At 45.3% G+C, this 17315-nt stretch overlaps 1 protein-coding gene across 2 annotated transcripts; it reads right to left on the bottom strand.

Annotated features, from left to right (window-relative positions):
• Nucleotides 1-1908: 1908 nt before the first annotated feature.
• Nucleotides 1909-17303, bottom strand: TADA1 (transcriptional adaptor 1). Of its 2 annotated transcripts, XM_072868621.1 has the most exons (9): nt 17150-17303; nt 16769-16860; nt 15559-15624; nt 8947-9044; nt 5846-6055; nt 4651-4802; nt 3492-3654; nt 2999-3225; nt 2343-2481 (listed from the first exon to the last, which is right to left on the bottom strand). In XM_072868621.1, the coding sequence occupies exons 1-8, from the start codon at nt 17221-17223 to the stop codon at nt 3160-3162; spliced, it is 921 nt and encodes a 306-aa protein (XP_072724722.1). In that variant the 5' UTR covers nt 17224-17303; the 3' UTR covers nt 2343-2481; nt 2999-3159. The 2 variants fall into 2 exon arrangements, with proteins under 2 accessions (XP_072724723.1, XP_072724722.1); XM_072868622.1 differs by lacking the exons at nt 2999-3225; nt 5846-6055 and having other exon boundaries at nt 1909-2481.
• Nucleotides 17304-17315: the final 12 nt, after the last annotated feature.

The raw sequence follows: 17315 nt of genomic DNA, 5'->3' as shown, positions 1-17315 counted from the left end.
AGCATCACTTCTCACGAGACCTCACACTTTGTGGGAAAGCATGCCTTGAGAACGTGTGCCTTTCAGTTTTCCGATTCGTGAAATGGGCTGACAGGATTTCCTTATTCAAACCTTTGTTGTCTAGCAGGTGTCCCAAATAACCCACTTTTTTCAGTGTGGAATAGATGACTCAGCTCTTCAGAACATGAAGCTCTGTCTGCAGAGCCTTCCCCCTAGCACATGCAAATAGAAGAGAGGCACTTCTTGTGCCATACTTAGTATTTTGTTTCAGAACTCACTTGTGATGCTGTCAGAGGTGCGTGCTTTCTTCAGATCTGAAATCCTCAGAGCTGCCCCAAAGTTTCTAGCAAACAAACTTAATGCTTTCATTTTACACCAGAAGCATAACAACTACCTGGGAAATCCCCCACCCACACCCCGGACTCCGTACTTTGGGTGACTTGATGATCTCACCACATACAGTTACTCAGGTTCAATGCTGCTTTAAAAAACTGTCATGTAAAAGCCACTGGGGTCAACTTGTAAGCTAAGGCTCACTCTGAACAGCTATGTATGCTTAAATACAGAAAAAGTGGCAGTTGAGAGAAAAGGACCAAAAGAAATCTTCCATCTCCTCTCTCCCACTCCCCTCTTAACCACACACTGCCATACTGCCATACTTTAAGAGAACATGACCTACCAAGTACAACTGCTCTCATCCCGCCAGGCCCTGCTGTAGTTCTCTGCTGTTGCCTTTCCCAGCTTCTTCATAATACTAAAATAGTCTTCTCATGAAGAGAGCCACAGATATCTGTACAGGCACTGCCTCTTGCTATGCCTAACTCCACAGCATATTCCACAAGAGGATGCAGGAAAGCCAGGAACAGTGACAGCTGCACAGCCCCTTGCTACAACTCTGGTCCAATATGAACAGTCATGGGGGTCAAGAAAGGAAGTTATAAAAAAAGGTAACTGGGAGGAAGCATCAGGGACCTGCACCCTCTTCAGTCCTGGGGGTGTGGTAGAGAAGGAAACTGCATGGGAAAGGGGAAAGATGACAGTTCTCCTATCCAAATACTTCCCAAACAGAGGAAAACTAGAATGCAGGGGAACCATGAGCTTCCTCTTTCATACTCCCCCCCCGAGGAAGCTGTTTCAATTCCACTATCTGGAGGCACAATAAGCCACGTCATCCTTCAGCAGGCACCTCCGTAGCTGTGGTTAAAAGCAGGTAATGTAGTAATTTAATAGAATTCTCATGTTATCATAAGCCTGTTCCCTTCAGCATCTGAGGGGCACACAGCTGACTTGGGAAGACAGCAGAGTGCCTGAAACACAGCAGGTAGAGCTTCCCCTTTACACAGTGGTCTGCGCTGCTTCCCATGTGGAGAGGTGTGGCTGCATATTTTTACGATGAAGTAATACGAGACATCTTGTTCACGCTGCAAATCCAAGGAGTCTGCAACACTAAGATAGTGAACTGGTATATGTATTCGGGAGTTGCTGTCTCGCCTCAGGGATGGTAAAGCTGCCTGCTGGGATGGCTAAATCATTAGCTGTACTGACAGGCACAGAGGTTGCCTCTTGTCATAGGTCCAACAACTCCTAGAACATATGATCACAACTACTACAAGACAGGGGTGAGTCAAGGACTAGGCTGATAGTAAAACATCACTCACAACCCTCATTTTATTGCGTATTTTGGTAACTGGTGAGAGATTCCTATGACAGTGCGCACTTCCATGTTTTGTGATGCAAAACAGTTCAAAAGACAAGCTCGAAACGACCTTTCCCTTTTTGCCTTGTTTTCTCAGAGTTTCTCATCAGAAGTTCCCCCAGTAGAAGAGGAACAACATCAGCTTACAGAATTGCTTATCTTCACTTCACAAGAGCCCACCCTGCTTCCAGTTAAATGAATGGAAAAGGATCCCACCAACTACAACAGAAGTTGGACAAGGCCCCTGCAGACTGAGCTCAGAAGGGAAGCTACCTGAGAGGGCAGGGCGAGGAGGCAGATTTCCCCGTGCTCACAAAAGAAAACACAAATACACCTTATTTAAAACCATCTCTTTCCACCCTCACATTTATTTTTTCCTAAAAAACAGTCTTTGCAAGCAAATCTGTTGTTTCTCCTTTCCAATTCAGTAGGATTGCTGCAAGCACTCCACGGCACATGACTCTGGGGAAGCAGAGAAAGTGTACCACAACTCAGTCATATTTCCATAGGAAAAGTTGACTCATAACTTACGTCATCCTTGAAATGCTGACACAGGTTTGTAAGAACCATCTGAACGTCAAGTCCAAGGAACAGCACTGTAGCCATCTGAGGCCTGACATGGCTGCCTAGCTCTAGCAGAGTAGAAGGCCCTCCTTTGCCGCCAGGCGCTGGCGATGGATTTTATCCTGCTGTAGCTCCTCATGGTTTGGATGCCAGAGTTTCATGACAATTCTCTCAATGTTTAGAGCGTAGACAGTGTGGGCAGGAATAACTTCTTTGTGCACCTGGAGATACATGTCAGAAAACAAGTTTCATGCTTTCATACATATTTCCCCATATTGCCCATGGAAGAACCTCCCTCTGCTACAGGATGATCAGAGAGCCAGCCCTGCAGAGCGGGAATGCAGGCTGTCACACACAAGGAGAGCTGCAACTTGCCAGCACTAGCACACCAGCCAGCACAGAACCACCGCCTGTTACGCCATTTTGTAAGGGAGTGGCATAGCAAGGAAATTGTAATTTTGCTCTTGCGATGACAAACAATTTGTCATTAAAATCTTACAAACTACAATTCTATCTGCCTAAACACGAGACGAATGCTTGATTACAGCTCTTGTAAAGAATGGTCTGCCTCCACAGCCTTGAGACAAAATCCCAAAGCCTGTTCACAAGAGCAGAGATCCAGGGGGAACTTCTCACAGCTAATTTTAGACATTCAAAGTAGTCTGAATGTCCCCAGAGCTGCCAGAGAGGGAGGGAACCACAGGCATGCATCTCCACAGGAAGGTTCATCCAGCCTACCTTAGATACCTCCCCAGGGTTGGTGTGATCATAGCTAACCCACTGCAGCAGCCTGCATGCCAGGACCGAGTATTCCTCTAAGTACCCAGGGTGGAACATGAGGAGTAAGGAGGGGATGTGCCAGGCAAGTCATTTTGCTGCATCGCTGTCAAAGTCTCAGTCTAGCTCAGTTCTGATGTGATCACTGCAGTCTTGCTACAGAGGAAGAGTTCACCCTTCTTACGTAGCTATAAGAAGAGACAGGGATTGCCTCATCAACTCTCTGACCAAGGGGAGCAGAACAGGCATTAAACCATGAGCTGCCTATGTTAACCATTACCTAACAGCAGGAACAAGTCAAAGCCAAAGAATTGTAAATTTGAAAGGGAAAGAAGGAAACAGACTGCAGGAGGAGAAATCAAATCCCCCCCCATGCATGTAAACCAAATCCAAGACTGGTAGCTAGTACTCAGGACAATGCTGCCTGTGACGCAGTGTAACATTAACAGCTTACCTGTAATGCTTCAAAAAGGTCATACATGTTCACTGGCGGGAGGGATGCTGGTAAGGTGTCTCCAGAGCATGCTAGGAGTAGAGCTGCCTGCTGCTCAGCATCATCAGGCGGGGGCTGGGGAGCTAGATTCTGACCAGCAGAAGGTGTCGCACAGGTTGGAGGGCTGTAGACAGAGCAGGCAGTAAAACCTTCCGGTCAAGAAAATAGCACCACCTTTGGAAGTCACACAGGAGGGGTCTGGCCCCAGGGTTTGCTTTTCTGTATCAGTTGACTTAGTCCTTATGTACATGAGATTATTTCAGCTGTAATTAAAATATCTTTAAAATTCCAGTTTAATAAGAACAGTGCAAACCAATCCTCAACATGCTTCAAACCTGCTTTGTAACTGATCTCAACTGGGCAACTTGGTATTTACAGCCAATAGTTTCTACCCAGCATAAAAACTAAGGTACCCACAACGTTAAACTGAAAGATGTTAGCTGTTAGGCAGAGTTGTTTGGAGTGGATTGCATTTGTAGTGCTATAATCAAGTCTTAAACACCCACGACCTCCCATCAACTGCTAAAAGCTGTCATAGACAAACACAACTGCCTTCTCATACACACATGCTGCCAGATGCGTAGCAGAAGCTGTTTGACATTGAGACTCTGGAAAACAAGATGACCTCGAAGCTCTGCTAACTGAAGAGGTCTGCCATCCTTTCACATTTGGGTGCAGGAAATGACAGGATGGCAGTATCCCACAGGTCTTCACCGACATTTCATTCCTGTGGCACAACAGCAGTGCCCCCACAAAGGCAGGGCTCTTCTGCCCAGGGGCAGTTTGCCTGAGAGCAGCAAAATTCCTGTGTCACTCACTACAGCTTCCAAAAAGCAGTAATTACTAAGGACATTCAGAGGGCCAGGGGTCACCTTCATAAATTGATGGACAAGCACAGGCAAAGAAGAGACTTAACACTGTTCTAAACTCCACTGAGAAATCCCCATATTCTCCCTCCCTGTTTAGCTGTACAGTCCTCCACGATGATACCCTCCTGTGTGTGAAAGCTAAACACCATTATTAACAGGTTCTACTGAGTAAAAAGAGAAACCGAACCATGGAGTAACTTCAGGACTAGCAAATTGCATTTGAAATTACCAGTGTGCTGAGAGCTCCTTACCACTCAATTAAATTGTTATAAGCAACAACACTGTTCTTCAGATATGGCTGAGGGTTAACATTGCTTCCAAAGGCATACTTGAAATGGCCATCTCTCAGACGATATGCTTTCCGCCTGGATATCACAGATGTCAGAATATCCTTAAGATGGTTCTGCAATGAAAAACAATCTTATTATACATGCCAATTTATTCGCCCTACCAAGCCACAGCTATGAGAAGCACCTCACCAATTGGCAAGACAGAAGTAGTTCTGCTATGACCACAAGGACCTAAGGGAACCAAGATCTGGACAAGTTACAGTATGTTTTCACTGTCTGATACAGTTGGATACAGAGAACATGGCACTGTGCAAGACTACTGTATGCATTAGCCTGTGAACTGTACTTTAATATGTGATGTGCTGTTTCAAATGTCAAAGAGGTTTCTTAAATGCTAGGAAATTCCCAACCCCGATCCCTTTGATAGAGTTAAGAGATTTCATAATTGGCAATAGATGTTCACTTGTACTGAAATACTGGCCCTAAAACTACAATGAAAAGCAGTTTCTCTCCTCTTTTTCAGACTGTTCAGTTACCTGGAAAGCACTGGAAAAGCAACTGGTTGAAAACACAGGCAGACAACTGCTTCTTAATTTGGCCTCACTCTCCTCCCAACCAGAATTCAGGTTGGCCTCCACATCCTGACTCCAGAAAATCATCCACACATCAACGCTCTAAGTAATGGCTATATCATTCCTGTGATATGTCAGGTAATGCACTACTGATGGCCAAAACCAGCAACAAGCAGGCACTTCACCTGCAGGTATTACCCAATACTGTCACTTCACTTCCATGCCAGGTACTTGTGCCTATAACAGGTTATTTTTTATATAACTGTTTAAACTGGAGCTCCTGTTCTGTCCCTGCTTTTAAGTGACAGGAACAGCATTTTCCAAAACAGCTACTTAAACATGCCTTGAATTCCCCATATGCAAGTACTTCAAAATTAACACTTGCAGGCAGAAATCCAAGACTTTACATCCATGATGCCACAAATCTGGAAGTCCTTTAATTCTCATCTTACTCCTCCTGAGGCACATGGGCAATTAGAGAAGCAGGTTTCCTCTCCCCGCTGAGGGACACTACCCGATTCTGCAGACAGAGCCTTTTGTTGCTGGTATAATGAGAACACCACTGCTGCCCAGCCCAGTCTCACCTCCACAGCATAAACAACTGCGGTCACTGCCTCCTCTGTGACATTGTCTAGCCCATGCTCATACGCAGTTACGATCATCCTTCCTTCTAACTGGCCACGTGTAGGAAGCATCATGGTATGAGAACACAGCTTCAAATCGTCATCCTCCTGAGGATCCTTTGCCACAAATTGCTGGGCTCCAGACAACGGATTCTGAGGCTGGAACCGGTGCTGTTATGAACACAACATTAGAGTATAAGAAGGTAAACACTCAGTCAGACCCTTTGGTTCATCTAGCCAAACATCCCTTCTCCAGTCAGAAAGGAAACACCTGTAAAAACATATCACAGTAGGACAAGCAGAGTAATATTCCTCCCCAGGATAGTCTCCCAACAATTTTGTGACTGAAGAAATTTCTGAACCAGTGTTGGTGTCCTTTTATTGAACAGCCCATGAACTTGTCCAGCAGCACCCTGAACCACCTAAACTTTGGGTATCCACAACATCCTGCAGTAAGAAATTCTACAGTGTAACAACACACCACATGAGGAGTCACCTCCTCTGCTTTGCTCTGTACTTCCCACCTGCTAGATTAATTTGATTCTCCTGTAAGTCTCAAATGTGGTCAGCCATTGTCCCTTTTATCTCAATTCATGCTACCCAGGCCAGTGATGATTTTATGCACTTTCACATCTCTCAATCACCTCCTCCTATTTAGTCATTTCTTGTACAGAAGGATGTATTTTTACTTACTAACTGTACAGTTTCCATCAAGATTAAGAACCGCAATCCTAAGCTTATGTGATTCTTAAGTGATTCTTACATTTCTTTAAAGCTTGAAATGCAACAACTTAACCAAATTCCAGTTCTGAATTTCATACTCTGGTCTCCCCATGCACTTTCAATACTCTAAACAGAGCTGTGTTACTGAGCAGCCACTGATTCTGAGATGGGTTATGGCTATTTTTCAGAACTGACTCAGTTATTTAGAAAAAAAAATCTCAAAGAACAGGAATTCATTCTGGAAGGTGGCAACCCCCATTTCCCAGGCTACATTTATTCCAGCACAATTCCCTCAATGTGCTGGTGTCTCAAGCTCTGAGTGCTTGTGGTGGCTCCCAGGAAGTCTCAGTCCCCAGGTAAAAGGGCAAAAAAAAAAAGCAGATGGGAATGATTGATCCCTAGGCCCAGACATGCACTTGGCCCAGCCCCAACCCACAAGGGAACAACATGGCCCTGGCTCATCAAGTACTCCTACAACTCCTGTCCCTCAGCTCTCCAAGCCACAAATCCAGTGGCTCTGGAATGAAGATTGCCACAAGGCTCTTAACAGGGCATCAAGACAAACACATACTTTAAATATAAACAATGAATATACAGTACAGTGGATTTCTCACATCTTAGTTTCAGGAGAGGAAGGGTGGCTGCTTTATTCAAAGGACAGTGTGGCATTTAACGCAGAGTGAAAAACCAATCCACCCACTAATGATGTGAAAGCAGGTTTCCCTCCCTGTAATTCTGAAGACTTATGCTTTCATTACAGGAAAGCTACATGGCTGTATGCCTGGAAGAAAAAAAGACCTTCAAAATGTAAGCAACTCAAGAGGAATGTGTTTGGGAGAGCAGAAACCATTTGGAATGAACCTGTGGTCATTCACAGCAGTTATTCTGACCAGTGAGGGAAACATCAGGAAATACCACGGTACTTCAAGTTCACACTATTCAGGAATGCCACTAGTAATAGACAAGACCATTAATCATAACATACACTTCATACAGTACTTACTACCAAGCATTCCAGGAACATGTGTATAAAGACACACTAGAAATGTGGTGTTACCTAGGGGTATCCGAGTAAACCAAATTTCGAGACTTCCACTACATCACAACTTGCTTCTCAAACTCTCCTCTACTTGCTACTGAAAAGTTAGTGAAGTTTTAAAACAAAAAGATAACAGACTGCCATCAGAATTCAGGTCACAGCTGCAAACACTGCAAAATATTTCAGCAGTTTCTAAATAGAACTAGCCTTCAGCTGGACTCACATCCCTTTGAAACACTAGTCTCTGAAGCACACACATATAATGCCTAATTATAGTCCCTAGGAGTGTGGTATGCACTTTGGCTGAGGCAAGCTAACTTCTTACAGTGTAAGAACAGCAGGTTTCACATGCCCACCTTTCTCCCCTATCCCCAGCCATACGGCCGCCCCCTCTTCCTTTGCACTGGCTTTGGCATTCATCCAACTGCAAGGAATGCTGATCCAGCTGAATAAACCAGCAAGAAAAACCTGGGGTTTGGGGTCTTTTTTGCTTGGTTAGTTTTCTGCCTTGTCAGAAAACTGAGCTGGATCACAATGTGCTCAGACACCTGATAACCCTGGCTCAGTAAGAGACAGACACTCTCCCTTTCAACAAGGGACCTTTGAACCGTCTTATCAAACCCCTGCTGTGGAAGACCCCATCCTGATCCTCCTTCCCACCAGGCTCCCCCCTGCCACTGGTCTGGCAGCACATTAACAACTGTAGAACAGACATGTGACAGTAACAAATGGATGTACAAAGCCTTTGCTGCAAAATTAACTGCATCTTGTGTGTTTCTCTGCCTCGTACCAGAAGACAGCATCTTTGCAAAGCATTTTCAATTCTGAAACAACTTGACCCTCTAAAAACACTCCACCCAAGGAACATCTTACTTCTAACACTTTGGATTGTAGAGTTCTGCAGAATGGATCATACAATCACGGAATTCTGCCTGACTGCCTGAATAAATAGGAAGTCACTTTTGCTTCAAGAATTCGGCAGATGTGCAAAGTGAAGTTGGTTCCTGGAATATAAGCTTTTGCAACTTTGACATTTAGGTGTACTTTCATGGATTCTCTGGTGTCTAACAAAGCCAGGTCACACTGTAACCTTTCTCCCAAGAGGCTTCCATGAGAGAGGCAGCAGCTACTAACCCCCAGCTCCTGCCCCAATTCAGAACTCAAAATAAATATAACATACATCATTGCATGTGATGGACTTTCATCATCCCCGATAGTAACAAAAACTGCATGCTGTGCAGAGCTCTTCACCCCCAACAGAATGTCAGAGAGCCATGACCATTTGACCATGGACACTTACATCAAACTTTTGTCGAACTGAAGAAATCTTTTTCTTTCCTTTGAGTTTTCCAGGTTTAGTTGCAGAGCCACCTGGCCATGGCAGAGATCCAGCACCTTCTACGAAGTAAAAAAAAAAAAAAAACAAAGAAAAACCAAAAAAAATCAAACCACTCGATAGGTGTTGCTGATTTAGGGCCAGGATGAAACTGTCCACACAGGAAAACCCTTAATGTCTGGCCCCCAGCTAAGCCTTAACCCAAAATCAATAGCCATGTCCCAGAGGAAGGACTTCCCAGGGCAGAATGCTTTTGGCAGCCCTTCCCTTCCTTTGTCAGCCCCCTGCTAACTTGACTCACTCATGACCCTTTAGTTAAATAGAAGTTTCTGTCCACACACACACCACACAAAAACCCACAGCAGAAGAAGAGAGATGAGCACAGCCTCCAAGGAAAGCCACAAGGAAGGAACAAGCCATTTGTTCCATCAGGAAGATGACAGGAGCTTGCTCAGAAGAGGATTCTCCTCCCACCAACTCCCAGACCAGGTCAGATGTGAACCAGCAAAAGACTCATTACATCTGCTTTTACAGTTCCCCATCAGCTTTAGCAAGCTTTGTCTTGAACCCTTGTTAAACATCACGGCTGATTGTTCTTGCTACACTGAGGGGAAAGGAGAAGGCAGAAGAACTGCAAAGGCCGCTGAGCCCAGGAGCAGGATGACACCAATGTGAGCTGTGAGCTTGTGACTGACCAGAACTGACAAGCAGCTGAAAGAGAGATCACCATGTAGTATCAATAAATACATACATTTGGCCACATCACCTTGAGGAGACTGCTCAAGAGTCCACCATATGCTGTTTGACAGCTACACCTACAGCAGGCTGAACCATGTCCTGATAATCACACAGCTCTTGGCAAGGACACCTTGCAGATTTCCCACTGATGGGTTTGCAGGATCTGTGCACAATTCCTTCAGGTACATTGGGGCTTAAGACAACATTGCAGTGGATGCGTATGTGCTTGCTGACAGCAAACAAGAAGAGCAACCCAAAGACGGGACAGCCCTCTTGTGGCTATGGAGGCAGCCTCTGCTTTGTGTCACCAGTATCCTCCTCCCTTGGTTTTGCACAGCGAGCGAGCACACTTTTTCCTCCAGAGCAGAGCATGCCCTGTGCCAGGGTCCCTGCCCACCTCCAGGGAGCTCTAACAACTCAGCTCTGAAGGTACTTCAGTCACCTCCGAAGTGGAGGCTGGAGCTCTGCTGACAGCACAGCGACGTCTCAGACTTTCCCTGGCCGCGCATTGCCATTTCCTCCAGACATGGACAAGGAGTGACAGCAGCTATCCCATGACTCGCCATCCACAACTTGGCCAGCCTCAGGCACATTCACCAAGTACTGACAAACAACTAGTTCTGGTTCTCTCCTGTTAATGCAGGCTGCCTCAGCTCAATACCAGCTTCACGCCAACCGGCACATTTACCTCTAGCTCTCGCAACCACGTTTAATTTGCTGTAATCAGGAATTCATAAATACAGTTATACTGCAGCCCTGTTTATAGGGAACGAGGCTGGCTGGAAGTCCTTGGCTACATGGAGCTTCCCACATTCATGGTTGGAGGATGAGCACAGTGTCCTCTGCCATGAAAAAAAACTTCTAAAACATGACTTTAAGGATCACGCTAAACCACAGGATTCGGGTGAAGTTTATGAATGGTCAGCTGCTAAGAAGGGGTTAGAAACAACCTATACATACACAGAGATGGCATATTCTCCCTATAAAGAAAAGTTTATTAAAAAGTTTAGCTACATCTTCTTAGTGAGGTGAAAACCAATAGTCTACAACAAACCTCGTTGTCAAAATCCACCAGTCAATTATAGGAAATTAAAAGATAATAAATAAACCCTCTCCAAAAATCATAACGCTGGTGTCGCTACTCATCACTACAACATGGCAGTGGAGGCCTAACAAGGGGGTGTGGGAAAACATCATGGACAATCATCTGAAGGACCCCTCTTGCCCTTCATCGAGATCTCAGTACTTACATATTAAGACTTATCAATATAACGCTACTTCTCTCACAGGATGTTTTGCTCTTTACAGACGAGTCCTTTCTTCCTCCTCCTCCTCTCCTCCATAGCAGGTCAGACCCCTTCTAGGCAGGGGGGATTAGGTGTGTTAAGGACAGACACAGGTATTACCTGGCCCATTTCAAAGCTTTCAATAAAAGCACATTTCTCTAGCTCGTAATGTCACCCCACCCCAGGCGCTTCCTCCTTGGCAGAAGTCTCATACAGCTCCTTCGCAGCCTCACTTACGAAAGTATCCTTAGCCAACTGCATGACTGGGTAGCAGCGATGGAGAAAGAACAGAGAGAGGCAGAAAAAGCAAACACCACCATTTTATCTGACAATGTATTACAGATGAATAGGTTATAGCAGAGTCCAAATTTTAAAAATGCCTTATTTTAAAAAACATAGTAACTTCTAAACTAAATGGCAACTAAATTTTTAGGCTTTGACAGTAGACCTTGAAAGATGCAACTTAATTGAATCTCAGCCTGCACATCTAACAAGAACCTAGCCAGACTTAGTATCTCACCTTTCCCTTGTTCTAAGCTATCTCCTATTCCCCATTATAAAGAGCTCAGAGGATAATTTTTTTGGCTCCTTTTCCAGGTTTTCATATTACCAAGCCTGACTTGCACTAGATGAAGAAAGCAAAATTTCCCTCTAGTATTCTAAGAAAACCAGTACTTGCCTTCCTGGCAACAAATGACAAGGCTGGGTTGGCTCAGGCATGAAACTTCAGAGATGTTAGCAGTTTTTATTTAATCTTGCTAGCAAGAGAATTAGATGTTAACAAGCCACAGCAATGGCTGCTGATATGCTTTCAAAGATGAGCAAGAGATAAGAATGTTTTTCTAAGAGCTGCCACATCACTAAGTGATGGCACAAGCCAGTGCAGACAGAGCGTGCCAGGTTTTCCTGATGTGCTGCACCAGCAGTGCGCAGGAGGAAAGGACAAAGATACAGAGAAAGTCACGACAGAGAAAAGCAGCCAGGTACAGGAAACATGCATTTTCCCACCCTCATTTATTTGATCTGCAGTTGGTTTGTTTGTTTTTTTTTAATCTTCTTGCAAGGACAAGGGTTTAGTCAAATATATTCTGATGACCCTCCTCTGTCAACAACTCACACTCCCATTTTCCTCCTTTTTCTCCCTTCCCAACTCTCTGGAGAGAAACAGAACACGAGCAACTTGCGCCCATCTCACAGCCGGCAGCCCTTCAAGCAAAGCCTGTAGGCAACCCTGATATAATAAAACACTCCTGCTATCCCAGCAAGAGTTCCAATTTGCTGAACCATCTCTTAGTTGGCTCCAAATTACTAGTAAATAAATTAAATCCTTACATCACTAACTCAAGTGCTTGCAGTTGTCTGTTTTATTGTTAACATTTAGCTAAGGAGGGAGGTAACAGTTCAAGTGAGTCATATTAATTCAAGAAACCTTGCTAGCTTGTTTGCAATCATCCAACAAACAAGATAAGCTTAGTGAGCAAGTCCATGCAAGGCTAAGAAAGGCTTTAAACTGGAGTTCCTCTTGATGGAATTTTTTGGGGAAGAAAAACCCCAGACATCAAATTCAGAAAAGCACTTTTGAAAATACTGGTAAAAAGAGAATACCAAAGAAAACAATTTTCTTGTAATGGGAAGTGTGCCACACCACTCAGGCTGGTATAGCCAGCCTAAAAATCAACATTAAGTCACACTAGTATTTTGGATGGCATGTTTCTGGGACATTCCTCTCTCTTCAGGCACTTTCACAGCTTCCCAGCTATGTTATAGCTGGGTGCCACTCGAGTATTTATGGGTGTCTTTAGAAACATGGCTACCAGAGGGAACAGCATCACTGATTTTTAAAAAGGGGCAAAGAAGTCAGATTTAGGATTCCTCAGGATCCTGCTGTGTCCTCAGCAGGAGCTCAACAGGAGTTAAAGAACCTGGTCATTCTTCATATCAGAATAGACACAAACCTTCCTCCCTCTCCACCAAGTCCTAAATATCCCATGCCACACAGGCTGTTGCACTGGGATTTGAAGTTTGCAAGACCAACAGCCTAAGCAGTTGAGAGGTGGAAATGGAATGCCTTCTCCCAAAGGGTCACATTCACTCAGTGTTCCCTTATAAGCCCAGGTAGAACCACTACTACCAGAAGCAGCAAAATTTGGATCAGATGGGTTTGTTTGCATGGTTCAACATGTGTTACAATTGCTCCTTAAAAATACCTTCTCCAAGGTTTCCTATTCTAAATGTACACTTGTAACACTGACCACACCATTTTTTAAAATACAAACTGGCATTTTAAAGATGGTTCTTTCCCCCTTGTCTCTCTCACACGAAGGTGGAAAGTACACGCATCGATAGCCCTTGTGATGGCGTGCCAAGTGCATCAAGCACACTTCTTTAAAGTTATTTGTTTCCATGATTCATGAAGTAAACACCTTCTACCCAAAAGACAGTGGTGGAGACAAAAGCCTGTTAGCTTTCCATTCTTACATGGGAAAAAAAGAAAAAAAAAAGAAAAAAACAGCAAAAAACTAGCAGGTGTCAGACTGGCATCTAGGGGGACAAAAAGAAATCTATAGACATAACATCTAGTATCCCACTCATACTGCACTTTCCTGGGCTTGCATGTACAATCCGCTATGCCACACGCAGCAGACTGGCAAGTAAAATGTGTGTGTAATAGATCTACCAGTCAGTGGCCCAGAAAGAGGTATCTCAGTACAGATTAGCTCCAAAATCATTGGGAGACTCTGTACTGATCTGAGGAGAGCAAAACAGAGACTCTAGAAGGGACTAGCAGTATGTACTGTTAACTGCAGAGCACTAAACCATGTCTTTAAGAACACACACACACTATTAAACTGATTTTTTTCAAGCTGGCTTATGCAGATCTGTGGACACAGAGCCAACAAAAGCCTGCCTGAAAGCACTGGAGGTGACCAGCTGGTCAGCACCTGGTAAGCTGGCTGGTCAGCTCTGTTACATGCTGTCACCAATCTGCTGAAGCACTACAAAGAAGGGTTCTTCAAGGGTTCTTAAAGAGAGTAAGCTTCAGGTTACTCTCTGAAAGGTAAAAGGTCAGGCAGGAAATAACAAGCATATGGAAGGCACCTGTGGAGCACCACACTGCTTTGTGCTGGGGCTTGTACTTTTAATGCGTTCCTAGACAGCCTTGAAAAAGGGGGTACTGGGGAGCTGGTAGAGTTTGCTGACAAATCTGAGCTATTCAAGCCAGAGAAGATGAAGCCTGACCAGATGGCTGCAGAGAGCTTCACAAGACTAAGTGATAAAGAGACAAATTACATTCAATACAGTTAAGCACAGAGTGGTGCACACAGGAATAAACCAGCCCAACTTTAGTCACATAACAATGGGCTCTAACCTGACTACTGCCACTCAGAAGCAAGACCTCTGAGCTATTATCTCCACTCCAACACTCACATCAGCTCAGTGCTGAGCTCAGAGAACCCAGGCACTCTCTCCCTCCCAATTTAGATCCAGCTACTTCAGGTAATACTCACAGGGGAATCACTGTTCTTGTGCTTTCTTTTTATAATCCACCTGTAAGTACTCTAAGTCAAAAGCAAGGAGCAGCAAGATTTAGACGTAAGTCTTCTGAATTACTTGAGTGCAGACCACTGAAGAGGACAAGTTTGGGACCCAAAAGGTGTTTGTAAAGTTCAAGAGCAAAAAAAGCAAGTTGGGAGGTGGGGGAGGTTAGCATTTAATTAGCACAGCTGGTATAGTTAAGGACCAGCTACAACACAAAAAGCTGTGGGTATCCGTAAATTTTGCATTTTTTCCTTCCTCTAGCTACATCAGGTACCCTAATAACAGGTATCCTTTCCTTTCAAAAAACTAGTCTCTCAGGTCTCAGCCCATCAGAGCTACAATTCTCTCCCTTACTACACAGCAGTTTCATATCTTGAATTGCAGCTCAGCTGTCCTTCCTATCAGATCTCTGGATTGAGCATTCCTTAGAAGACCAAACAAAACATACCTTGCAACCCTGACAACAGCCATTCTAAGTGCTTACAAAGTTAAACAGTTAACTATCTGCAGAAGGTTGGGTTAATTGGCCATAGCTCAATCAAGACTCACTGCAAGCATTCCCAGTAAGCATTTTTCTATCAGATACATACTTGATTTCAAGATCAGTCAGGAAAATCCAGCTCCCCAAAATGATATCCCCAGCAGAGAGAAGAACAAAGAGCATCACCAAATTCAGAAGAGAGTGAAAGCAGTAAGCAAAGCAGATCAAAGACAAATCAGCGTCTCCCTTTACACTTCAGCTCACAGCACACACCCAATCCAGAAATCAAACCAGCATATCACACACAGTAATCCTGTGTTAGCATCTAATCAAGCACACACAGCTTATTTATAAAAGCATCTCTGCTGAAATCAGCTGGATCACTACTACTTTGCTACCTTTCTGCCTGTGTGGCAAAAAGAACATGAATATTAAGGCTCAGAAAATTGGAGTGCCTTGTACAAAACCCAAACACACACGTGGCAAAGCATTACTACCTGATTTTTTTTAATGAGGCTTCTCGGGACTTACCTGGTGCAGAAACCAAGATCTGGCATCGGGTAAGAATAGCCAGGAGGAAATCGTTGTGAGAGTGGACTGCGTAAAGACAGACAGTTCATTAGCAACACATCAGTGCCCAGAGGCACCCCCTCAAAGCAATCTTAAAGTAGCTCGCTGTGCCTTTCCACAGTTGTGTTTTCCCCACATGCTTAGCTAGATAGGCACAGTTTTCAATGTAAGGTTTTTTGGAGAGTTTTCTTCTACGGGACCCAGAATCTGCTACTACCACACTAACAAAAAGGATACTACACGTAGCATGGAAACAAGTTAGGTCACCTCTCAGTGTGCCCCACACACACACAAATCCAGCCCTACAGCATGTAACATGGAACATCTGGTGTATTCAGCCAGTGAGAGGAGGATTAGCTGTCCCTCCTGCCACACAGACTTCTGGTAGCAGGGCTGTTGGTTCTGCTAGAAAAAGACCACTAAGAGCCAGCCCCAGGAAGGTGAAGTTAAATCAAATAGGTTCTAGATAAAATGCAACTTCCTCACAGAAGGGTTACTGGAACACAAAGTGAGTAATCATGCATTAGAAAGAGCAAAGATGAACTTCATAAGCCAGGGTCCAAGGGTTACAGGATCCTCTTTGACCTTTCAACCCAAGCACCAACAAACTCCCTGCCTTTCCCTGCAGGGATCATGAACATGAAAGTCAGGAGCGCCCCCACCGCTCTCAGCAATGCCCACCAATGTCTGCAGACCCACACAGAGGCAAGAACAAAGGAATCTCACCCTTCAGCACTCCAACCTGCCACCCCCAAAGGCCAAGAAGATCTGCCTGCTGCAAAATCACCTAGGTGAATTCAGGGGTTCCCCCCCACTTCAGTCACAACACCAGTTCAGTCCCAACCAAAGGGAGAGTATGGAAAGGACTAGGTGCCTACAGTGACATAAAAAAAATGGCTTTTTAGTTGCTAGGACAGCATATTTTACCTTTTTAAAGTATTTATACAAGGCCAAACTGCCTGTCAGCGCTGGAGCCACAAAGGGACTTCCCCTGCAGGGCAGAGCACCTCCCACCTTTTTAAGTCTATTGCTACCAGAGCCCAGGCCATTCTTATTTCCCTCACAGCAATTTCCCTGTTCGGGAAGCAACGTGCAGCAGGGAGGAGCTCCCCCAGGCCTGGCAAGGCAGCATTAAAGCATGCAGGAAAACAAACACAAGATGGCTTTTTACCATTGTCTTGCGTGAGAAGCCTGCGTGCTTCCAGGTCAAACTCCTCCTTACTGATCTTTTGCTTGAACCAGAGCTTCAAGTTGGCCCAGTACCTAGGAAAGAGCGGGGAAGGTGCAGACACCAAACAAAAAGCGTTGTTCCTACACCCACTGCCTTCTCCCACCAGCGCAAAGAGGCCTGGGGCCAGGCCAGCGCTGAGGCTTCGGCACAGACACAGTACAAACGCGCGGCCCTCTGAAGGCCGGGAGAAGCCGAACGGGCCGCGCAGCACCCAGGCCCGGCCAGCGCCGCCCTCTCAGGCCAGGCCCGGCCCGGCCCGGCCCCGCCCGGCCCGACGCCCCCACCGCGGCTCGGCCTCTCACCCCCCACCGCTGCACTCACTGCTTCACGTTCTCGCCCAGCGCCTCGCTCAGGCTCTTCTTGGCCGCCTCCAGCTCGCTCACGTACGTCGCCATCACCGCCACTACCGGAAAAAAGGACGACAAACCCCCCCTCCACCACGCCGCAAAGCGTGGCAGCAGCCGTAAAGCGCGGCGGTCGCCCGTCA

Source organism: Ciconia boyciana, chromosome 7, assembly GCF_034638445.1.
Source record: "Ciconia boyciana chromosome 7, ASM3463844v1, whole genome shotgun sequence".
NCBI lineage: Eukaryota > Metazoa > Chordata > Aves > Ciconiiformes > Ciconiidae > Ciconia > Ciconia boyciana.
This window is presented reverse-complemented; position numbering and strand designations above follow the sequence as displayed.

What these genes read in the sequence shown, in the direction of transcription:
- TADA1 (XM_072868621.1), bottom strand. Translation starts at nt 17,223, where the DNA reads ATGGCGACGTACGTGAGCGAGCTGGAGGCGGCCAAGAAGAGCCTGAGC. An exon ending in GCTTCTCACGCAAGACAATG is followed by an intron (nt 15,625 to 16,768) that starts GTAAAAAGCCAT and finishes GTCTTTACGCAG; the next exon opens with TCCACTCTCACAACGATTTC. An exon ending in TATAACAATTTAATTGAGTG is followed by an intron (nt 3,655 to 4,650) that starts GTAAGGAGCTCT and finishes CTCTGTCTACAG; the next exon opens with CCCTCCAACCTGTGCGACAC.